The 11,470-nt window shown below is 37.2% G+C and overlaps 1 protein-coding gene across 1 annotated transcript; it reads right to left on the bottom strand.

Annotated features, from left to right (window-relative positions):
* Positions 1-186: 186 nt before the first annotated feature.
* Positions 187-11,469, bottom strand: LOC136242415 (beta-ureidopropionase-like). Its single transcript, XM_066033836.1, has 11 exons — positions 11,305-11,469; positions 11,081-11,252; positions 9,964-10,146; positions 8,906-8,990; positions 8,605-8,681; positions 8,255-8,424; positions 7,636-7,717; positions 7,349-7,391; positions 7,233-7,300; positions 364-450; positions 187-311 (listed from the first exon to the last, which is right to left on the bottom strand). Exons 1-11 carry the CDS (start codon positions 11,418-11,420, stop codon positions 228-230), a joined length of 1,167 nt encoding a protein of 388 aa, XP_065889908.1. The 5' UTR covers positions 11,421-11,469; the 3' UTR covers positions 187-227.
* Between the last annotated feature and the right edge of the window lies 1 nt (position 11,470).

Here is an 11,470-nt window from a genome sequence, read left to right as displayed (position 1 = left end):
TATACACCACTGTATTGAGAAGTGTGCAGTAGGTGCAAATTGTAATAGTTTACTGTGCTCCGGAATCTCATTTGCTCGCTGTATCTTCTATTACGGTATGCTCCCTTATTAGGAATGAGCAGCTGTGACTGTTGAAACTAAGTGCTAGAGGTTCAACAATCACACCAGCTAGTAAGCACTTGGAAATATAGCAAAACAACAATGATCATAATAGGGGTAAGTGTTCTTCATTCATGCACAATTTGAGGTTTGAAGTCAGGTTTGATAGCCTCAGCTAACTCCTTTGCATACATGTCATACCTGGCTGTCATCTATGGAATAAACAGTATTAAAGTGACAATTTAAGTGAATTGACTAACTTACTTGAAAACACCACTTATCTTTGATTTGTCGATTTAAGTTGAGATCTACTTCAGTAACCAACAATCCATCCCGAGTTCTGGATAATCCCTGCAACATAAAAAGAGATGAAATTATTATTATGTCTGGCAAGGCCACTTTGGTAAGGTGCAACAATCATGCTGATGTGTTGATCTGGGGTATGTTCTCCAGAAAAAAAATGATGCAATATGTACAAGGTAGCTGTAACATGGCATGAGTGCGTATATTTCAGGCAAATCACAAGTGCCCAAGTTACAACTAATGTAGTCCACTTGGGTGACTCACCTGCAAGTGTGGGAAACTGCAAGAATGTGTTGCAGTTGTATTTATATGGGACCATGTGAATTTCGATTGTGGATAATGTCATAAGTGCAACAACAAGAAGCTGCTGAGAGGCCGAATGTAAGTGTATCGACACGAGCATGCAGACCGCTTCGATTGTAGGTACGCAATTAAACACAGGAAGTCACAGGAAGTCCTAAAGCGAGCTGAACAGCTAATAATGATTAAGTGCACTATAAAGTACTTACTACACTAGCTATGTATAAACTTTTTTTTCCCTCCAGCCATAATGGCACTCCCTTCCACCCACATGTCTCTATGGAAAACAAAATAGAAGAAAACCATAAAAAGGGAAAAAGAAATAAACTAAAGCAGTAAATATGTTTACAACGCTATAATGGCCTAGTCAATTAAGCACCATGCCCAGTCACTACATGTGTGTGTGTGACATCACGCCAGGTGTCAAAACAGCAATATAAAGACAATTCAAGTGCACTAAAGTGCTTATTTTACTAGCCATGAATAAACTAAAGTGATGAATATGTTAACACTAATGGCCAAATAAATTAAGCACTTACACGCTCAGTGTCTTCCTCAAGTCCATAATCTATACTTTAGCTCACTTTACAAAACTAAAACCCACTATTGATCCTGTGAAGTGTTGCTATATTAAAGCGGAGGAGATCACACAGTTTCATCAAAGAAATAGGATGATTTTTGAGAATGCTTGGAATGCATTAATGCGAATAGGAGGTAGTATATACAAGTTAAGGGATATAACTTGTATATACTATCTCCATTTCTTGTTAATGCATTCCTGAGCACTGATAGCATGCTATTATACCACTTATACACCTTCTCTTTGAAGTGAGGTGTGAAAGTGGTGTGAATATATATACTAGGAGAGTATCCTACTCTCATACACCCCTGTAGAAGGGTGTATCCTGAAAATAACAAGATGTGGTTTGCGACGTACAAGCAGCTGTAAAAGTGCAAGAATCATTAGCTTTCACACTTGCGACGCTCAGGATAGCTGTATTCACGAATGGCTTAGCAAGAAATGCCTATTAAGCAGTCTTGACCCATGAAGGAACGATTGTAGTTCAGTGAGAAACTCAGAGTTGGAGTAATTTGGTTGCTAGCGATCTTGTTAAGCATATGTTCAGCCCGTTACGCAGCATTTTGAATCAAGAGCTGTTCAAAAAGCACCTCTGCAATCCATATAGTACATACTGAAAGAAAAATATAGTGCCGCGTGCCCAAGTTATATCAATTATTGTCTGAAAAGTGAAGTATCCATCACACTTTGTTGTCGGCTATGTCCAACCCATTACACAGCAGTATGAATCAAGAAATGTCTGAAAAGCACCTCTGCTATCAAAATAGCCACTATGACAAATACGGACAATTTCCGTTACGAAGGGAAGCCATCATGTGCTATCGCCAAATTGACACTTCACTCTACTGGGTTCTAAACTGCTTAAAAGTGGATTAAAAAGCAATGAAATTGTCTTCATACATATTACAATGTTGTGAATTCTCATTTCACAACTTTTTCACATATGGAATTTGGGATGGTGATAGTAATTAAAAAGTAATGAATTTGTACTGAAATCTCATAAAATCATGAAATATCATTATCATTGCATTTTCACGAACTATATTGTTGAGTGCTAAAGTAATGAAATGCAATGATTTGTGACTACACAATCACTGGTAATATGTTCACATGAAATCGATATACTGAAAATGTAATGATTTTTTGAATACACCTTTTCATGACATTTTCATGTCTAATGTTTTGAACTATAACATGATGAAAAGTAAATGAATTTATTTTAATAAATATTTCATGAGATTTTCATAAAGTGCCTAAATTTATGGTGTAGTTGAATGAAGAGAGCTTTACTGCAAACGATCAATATTCTAATAGAGCAGTCAGCTCTGTAGCATCAGGTTAACATTTCCTTCTAAAATTTTCTGGCTACGTCTACACTAGTAATTATATCTAACACATTAGAAACCTACTCAAAAAACTTTTAAAATTCAGTACAGGCCATGCTATGGAAATGATGACTCAGATACAGACCAATTATGAGTATCTGTAGCTATTGTCAAGAAGACAACATGGAATCTTCAAGATCTCAACAGTGAAGCATCCAAATCAACAAGAAAAGCTAAGCATAATGATTTATTCTGTAATGAAAAATTATTTTGAATCTGTTGTAAATAAATCTACAGTATGTTAATTATTTTGAATCTGTTGTAAATAAATCTACAGTATGTTATACATTGTTATACATTGTTATACATTATATCAAATTTGTGAAAAGGGGTCTTCCACACACAGCCAATTTTTATGAACTCAAAAGACTGTAACTCAGTACTCAAGAGAAATATTAACCTGAAAATTGCTTCATCAACCCAGCTACGTTGGTGCTAACTACTGACCAAATTTCAAGTCAACAGCTTTTCCATTGTGAAGCTATGAGTCGTCAAAGTTGGTAAATTGGATATGTGTAGAAGACCCCTTTTCACAAATCCAGTCAAATATGTGTGCACGCACTTTCAGTATTGTACAGACACATTTGATGTATAAACTGGAAAATTTAGATTAACAGACATGGCATTAGCTGTAATATTGTCACAGGACAAGAGTTTTAACGGCTGACTATGAGGACCTGTGAAAGCATCTACGCAAGCCAAGAAAGAATTATGGTTGACATCTGGTGATTTACAGCGGTAGCTATTCCGCAAACCAGCCAGAGATCCATTACTGCACTACAACCATACTTGCAACTACACTGTATACACTACCTACAATCCAACAAGGAATAATTATCAAAAGGGAGGAGTTTTCAGAGCATGCTATAGGACAACAATCATGCCCGGATACTGACACTCCCGGGAGACACCTTGATATGTCTACATGCTAAACAAACAGTATGTGAGTAGTTCTTTTTGCCGGGCCTTAAAACAACACTATACAAGGAAAAAACAACAAAACATTCATACAGTAATATTAAAATACACACGAAACCTTGCATGCCTTGTACAGGCTTTTTAGATAGTATTCTATATAACGCCTCCTTAAATAAATGACAAAATATTGTCATTAGCGATGAGTGTTATGGCGTAGTTCTGGCTGTACAGCGAAGCTGTGTTTGAGACCTTGTTCTATAACAGTATGGAACAGTGAATAATATTGACTTACGTGATGTAAAGCTCGGTGCTGGACCAACGGCAGCACAGAGAAAACTCTTACAAGGCTCTCAGCGAGTGGAACTGCTGGAAAGCTGAGCGGGAAGCTGGATAGCAACGATTGACTGGTGCCAGTTACTCTAGCTGACTCTACAGGTATATTTCCTTTGTATCGTTATATTTGCATTAGCTTCTTCTCGTTTATTCCCGGATGGCTATTACAGTAAACAAGTAATCTACAAGATTTGCTGCTTTCAGAATATCAGCCCATCCCACCCCAGAGTACGATACACTTATTCAGCTTGTTACGTACGAGTCCAGTCTTGGGCTACCACAGTTCATTACGTGTTCCTTTCTTCGTAGAGCACGGTGTGCTTTTATATTTGTCATTCAACCATTTAGACAGGTACAGTACCATGCCGACTGCTGCAACTGAACAGTTGGTAGTTGAGAATCATGGCCAATATCTATTTCACTGATGAACACTGTAGAACTTTGCCTGTGCCAATATTTCTATCATGGTGCATGCATGTATACTAGTATAGGCTGGTTTCCATATAGCCGCCAACTGTCTGCATTATTGCCTGAGTCAGAGTCTATACTTTAGCCTGCGACTTGCTGTGGTTAGGGACCCGCCAATTATGCTCATAATTTTACCTACTATGCTATGCTGCACTGCTAAAAAATTTACCTATTATGCTCAAATTATGCCCAATTATTTATGCCTCAGTTCTCATGCTCTACTAATAATTTCCAGTTTATGGATAAATAACAAGTGGCTGAAGCACAAACTTAAATTCATGACATTTTCAGTACAAATTCATAAGTACTTTTAGTACAAATTCAGTACTATAGTTACTTCAAATTAAGATTTCACAACATTTTCACAAACTTTTCAGATAATGAAATTTAAAAGACTCACAAACTTTTCATGTGGTTAATTTCATACAGTTCTCAGGTTATTATTTTTGTGTGAATTTATCGTGAATATTATTTCATACTAATTTCATTACTTTGGCATCCAGTAGTGAAACATGAATGGAACAAAAAAGAGGACACTGTTAAGTCCATGAAGAATATACATTGTACGTACTGCGGTATGCCAAAAGGCACCTGTCGGGCCAATGCGACGTCGAACAGTGAAAAAAATCAAGCCCATAGCCTTAGCCGTTATCAAGTTACGCTTGTGTGAAAGTATCACTCAGGCAATCAGTAGAAAATTCTGTTAAAAATAAACTATTTTAAAATTCCATAGCAACTTGTTGAAAGCGCTTCGGGTCAATCTGAAAGTTTGTTTGGGCTTAGTTTTACCTAACCAATACTGCCTCATTGTCATCAGGGGAAATTAAGGCTGTTTTTTTTTAAGGTGATATTATTTCATGGGCCACGCCTACTCCTTTGTGGTCCCTACTATACAGTACATTATGAACTCTTGCTATAAGTAAGTAGTCCAGTCACATGCAATATGCTTCCAGCCTTGTATTAACACAATAACAACCTTTTCCTCTCTAGGGAGGTACACACTGAATAGTAAGTTACTAGAGTCTTCTGCAGTGGTGAAACTTCTTCAATCTGCCACAAGCTATATACTGTATAGCCTAAATATTTCGAGGGGCAAATATTTCGAGGTTGAGCAATGTTGCTAAAATTTTTTTTTTGCGGATTTGCAAAATGTATTAAGACTATATGGAGGTCTAAATATTTCAAGGCTAAAATTTTTGCTGATAACCCCCTAAACCGCAAAATCAGCGAAAATTTCCCCCCTCGAAATATTTAGGCCATGTGGTACATTATGACACATACAACTAGTCTAATGCCTAGTCCACTTTCACATTATAGGCTCCCACAAATATTTTACGTACATGATTTCCAACCTCTCTCTATTTCACCATCAAAATATAGTAAAACCAAAGGTGAAATATCACACTGAGATAATGAGGGAGTTTTATATGGGTCCATAGGTGGGGATTGGATTATAAAATTGTTGCAGGAAAATAAATGATACTTATTGTGACAGGCTTTAGTTAAAAAGTCAAAGCTTGTACTTTATCACTGTTCTGTGAAGACCAGATATCTCATCAGGAATACAAAAATCCATTTAAAGGTGTGGCAAAAGTGAATAATGGTTTCAGATACAAAATTAATTTATGGAAGCCATCCACACACATAACCCTGATTGTGGTAAAAATAGAGTGCACAATAAAAGGCTGTACTAATGCCTAACCACACTAAGGTCCAGATGTTGTCACACAAAGACTAAGTTACCACGCTATTCACTGCTGCTTGTTTAGTGCAAATTGGAGCCAAAGCTACTTTAATTGCATTTTTGTACCTGGTTTGTATAAGGTGATAATCGTGGACCTGCTATAGAAAACGGGACACTGGCAATACGGATCCATCCATATGTATATTCAATTTACCTGAGGGTTTTTGCACAATAAGTACTTCATTGTTCTTGTACCTGTTTTTTTTTACTTTTTTGTAAACATAATATTGTGACTGTTGAACCCATGCATACTCATTAATTTAAAGAGTTAAGAAGCTTGTAGTCTAAATCTGGCCTGAAATGTTGTAGATTGTTGGCAAACTCTGCACAAGTTAATGATAATTAAGATATTATGAAAATCTTGAAATCTCACTTGAAATACGGAATCTGTGGACAAACATGTGAGGTTGCTTGGTTTTAGGGTGATCCAGAAAAGCCCAACCTTCATATTCCCTAATGTACAGCACTATCATTGCAGGGTATGATAAACAGGCAAATCCTGCGAATATCACCAATTAAGCATTTTTACAGCTGTTGTAGAACTGCTACACCATTATAAAAGACTGTTTACAAAGTTTACTAAAATGTCTTGAGGGATAAGCTTCACTGTAGAATGAATATCCTGAAAACATGTGGCAAAACACTTGGGAATAGGCTAGTTCTCACCGTAGTGTAATGTTTCTCAACCCATAGGGTAGCCAAGGTTGACAAATTACCTTCCATATGATTAGGATACAAAATCGGATGCACACATGAGCAATAATAAACTCCTACAATCAAATTTGTACTGAAAGCAAACCAGTGGTACCACGCACACTTATTAAAATTATTATTATTAAATCTTTACAGCACAAGTGCTAAAGGCCTGTAGGACACCTGGTCCTATAATGAGCCAGCCATGGTTTACTTTAAAAATGCACCATGACCAGCTAGGTTTTATAAATGAAATTTGCTTTGAAGTTAGGTGGCTTCATGCTACAGTAGCTACACAGCACTGCAAAACATTGACTTGCATATGAACCTAGAGTCCATATGATTTGATTAAAATATGTTTTGGTATATTGCACATCACTAGTAAAGATTCTACACCAAACACACTTACTGGAGTTCGGCTTCCATTTGGGCCTGCAATGTAACTGGAACCGTAAAAATGACCAAAATCCTTATGAGCTGAGGTGTACACATATCAATGGTTAACTTAGATCATTGTAAGCTTACCTGGCTTGCCATCCCCTGATGTGAACTCATTGGGAAACTCCTCCTACAAAACAATTACATACAGCCTGTATCAAAACTCAGGATGATAAAACATAAAATTTGTATAGATCGCATCTGCTATTACTTTTTAGTTATTTATTAGACAGTAGTGTTCTCCTACTATACAGACTTGCAGGTAATAAGGTTGTTTGTATTTTCCCACATAGTTTACTGGTACTCACTAGTAGTCCCAGATTGCATATTTAATGCACGTATATTGTGTAACAAGTACATGTAGACTAGCTTACTGTTCCTACTCGGTTGATAGCTCCAACAAAGTAGTTATTAGCAATGGCTGCATTGCGTGCTTCAATAGACCACATTGGCTCACTGAAAGAACAATGTGCTCAATTAATAAAGGGTTTGAAACGTATTGTGATGACACAATCTCATTGCTTGTTGAACATTTGTGAGGTCAGTGGGTGAAAGCTACAGCCAGGAGGCAAAATCCTATAAAGCATTAAATTACTAATCTATGAATTAAATACTTATCTGCTTTAAAACACATTTGATTTTAATTCTGACAGCAATAATTGTAGTGGGCAACCATGGTGACCCCAAGTAAGAGTGCTACTCCCATTACGTACCATTGAAAAGTGACTTCACAAATTACAGACTATTGGCACAATGCTTTACATGTGGAACCCTTCTATAGACCCTCACTAGGACAGCAAACTTTGCATAGTGTTACCACCCATAAAATGAGCTTGATTGTTGTAATCTGAACATCATGATGGCTTTATCTGTAGCAGCATGCATGAAATTACTTCAAAGTACTATTTACAGTACAAAGAAGTAAACACTTTTGAATTTATGGCATACTGTATATCGTAATGTGACAATCATATACACACAAACAATACACACCTTAAAGCACCAACAGTTGCAGATGGATTAAATACAATCTCTGCTCCATTTAGACCATAAGCCAACCAATTGAGAGGGTGATGTCTACCATAGCAGATATTGACAGCAATTCGACCATATTGCGTCTGGAACACTTTGTGTCCTGTGTTTCCCTCCATGTAGTAGGTTGACTACAACAACAATATTAAAACTGTACATACTATACACATGAATGAATACATTCAATTGTACATGCAATTTCTTGAAAAACCATCTACATTGTTTTATACTGTAACAATGGATGTGTACTTTTATGCAATACTCTGCTCGTTTACTGTACCATTGGTAAAATGTACTTGATGGTATCTTACTTCATTAAAATCACCAACACGGGGTATGTGGTTCTTGCGGCTCTTGCCCACCACTTTACCAGATGGAGCAATGACCACTAGAGAAACATAACAGCAGAATATTAGTAACACAGTGTAACACATTCACACTGTATACATATAGAAAAGGACACTATACCTAACCACATACCTCATATCTGGATACTAACATAGTTAAACATACACAGCACAAACACACTGTATGGTATATAGGCCAGACATGTACAGTACACGCATCACCACTATCACATCCCATATCATTTATTCAGTGTAATTCACGCACCAGCTGTGTTAGCAATGATGTCATTATGTATCGAGTCCCTCTCCAATATCGGTACAACAATCACCATGTTGTATTTCTTGGCCATCTGTAGTAGTAATAGTAGTAAATGCATAAATGAACCCACCACATGCCACACAATCTTGGAATAAACACTATTATAGGTTTTGCTATTGACTTCATATACAGTAAGCCTTTTCTATAATGATATCACAGTTAAAAATGGTGATCTCTATTTGGGGTACTCTAATATTTTCAACTACTGGATCCTAAATGAAGATTGTGTAATCCAGAAAGAACATCACAGTACAACTGGCTAGTATGAGTACAATGCAATAAATAGAATTCATTTATGCTTACAATTTTCTAAGTACAGTAAATATTGCTCTATTAATGACCTAGTAACCATACCTGATTGCTGTGCCTCGATATAGGCTTTATTAAGCTCATCAAAAACATTCGCTTTGCAGGAAACAGTACTCGAAAATATAAGAGCACCTCAAATAGAAATTACATTACATCATTATGGAAAAGGGCTTCTAGAATTTGTCGCTTTTGCAACAGAATTCATCACCTTGGTAATTAAATTCAGCTTGCTCACAATAGGATTAGGTGCTATTGCATTAGAATTTGTTGTCATTACAGATGAAGATAGAGAAGCAGTAAGAGACATACAGTATACCCATGGCTGTATGAACCATTTAGTGGCTAAATTACTGGATATCTAGTGGTTGCAAAGGTGTAAAACTTTCAGCTGATGGCATAATGTCCAGTAATAACTTTACAAATGCATAAAATATCCAGAAGCAAAAATTTCTACCCTCAAAATAAAGATCCACAAATTCTTGTTGTGCAGTAGTTACAAGTTCTTGTTAGTCAACAATCATTTCAGCTGCTGCTTGGTGTTTCAGCTGCTTCACATTGTGCTCTTATTCTGCTACATAGGTGCTTATACTATTAGTCTATTGCAAGACAGAGGTTATGATAGCATTTTGGTTCACACTACCTCACAATTTGTACTTTAGAGTCGTCTCTTAAACTTCATGCCATTACAAATTTACCTCCTGGCATATTCTGATAGTGGGTCCATCTTCCGCAGACTCAGCAAACTCCATCCAGGGTATCTTCTCTCTTGTACAGAAAGCAAATGGCATAGAACAGGCCTCCTGGTAGCATATCACATTAACGCCACACAATGCTGCCACCTCTGTAATATCCTGTAACCTCTTGTGTAATGCTGCCATCTGAATACGAAACACAACACAACTAAATAACAATTACTGGGTTGACAAAATGTGACCAGATTTGCCACACACAAATCAAAATGTGTTTATTGTTAGCTACTACTACTAATACTGTTACTGCCACTATGCCAGGTCTGCTTCATGTGCCCAAAAGTCTCTGGGATTCTGTGAAATTGTGAATTCACAGTTGATGATCTAATGCCCTGGCTTGTCCTTCTGGAATTGGCCAGACAGCATCAACAGGCTAGATTGTTATTGGAACTGTAACAAGTGCTCTTATAAACAGCCTCCTCTATCAGGCCTGGCAGCTCGTCCCTTCCCTCTATTTATTGCTCCTATGAGTGGGCCCATCCATTAACACATCAACTTAAATCAAAGGATTCCTCATATATATAAAACAAGTGATCATTAACCAAAACCCTTCAATATTTTACAATATATATTACCAAGAGTCCATTATGGACTCTTGATGTCAGACATGTAAAACCATTGCAAATTTGAACTACTCGATTTGCAAAGAACTGACTTGGCCCAAGCATGCAGTAATTCACCATCCAGTGTATGCAGTTTTCAATTAATCTTGTGTAACTTTTCTACACATGTCATGGTGCTTATCATGCTCAAGGCAGATAGTTTTTAGAGACAAAACTTTTTTCCCAAATCAATCATACTAAACTTGGTCATGTTGCAAGGCCCTACACTACTCTTTAGGGGTCACATCACGGTAATGCTGAATCATTGACAAGCATTGCATCTATGGGTGTATCATACAATCAATTGCACAAGTGATACATAGTGGAAATGGTGAAGGACTGACATGAAATTAGTTGAGAATAGTTACAAGGTAGCAGCTGCAATAAAATTTGTCAGGTTAGTACAAGCTACAACTGATAAGCGCTATGTGGCCAAGACTAGTTCAACAGTTATGGAGTACCTGCTCATTAACAGGTGCTGTTGTAGGAATAACTATCTTGTTCTGGACCAGTCCAATTCGAACAATCCTGGGGGCCCTGGTTATCTCTGGAGTTGCTGTAAACTTATACCCACTCAGCTGAAACTCCAGTTCGTCAGCCTTCTTTGTTGCCTCAGATGACATCTGCAATGTTCTAAGCCCCATAACATTGTAATGACAGCAAACTAGAAAATAAGTTCACTTACTCAACTGGACTTCCATAAAGGATTCTCTTTACTTCAGACAATTCTCTTTTATCCAGCGGCTCGCTACCAGCTTTGTCCAGCAGTTGCTCCAAGCTATCAATCTCCGCTACAGCCATTGTTACGCGTACGTGGGCACAACGGAGACATAAACATTTACTGGATAATA

This window comes from Dysidea avara, chromosome 13, assembly GCF_963678975.1.
Source record: "Dysidea avara chromosome 13, odDysAvar1.4, whole genome shotgun sequence".
In the NCBI taxonomy this organism is placed as follows: Eukaryota; Metazoa; Porifera; class Demospongiae; order Dictyoceratida; family Dysideidae; genus Dysidea; species Dysidea avara.
Note: the sequence above shows the minus strand (reverse complement) of the source record. Positions and strands in the feature narration are given on the sequence as shown.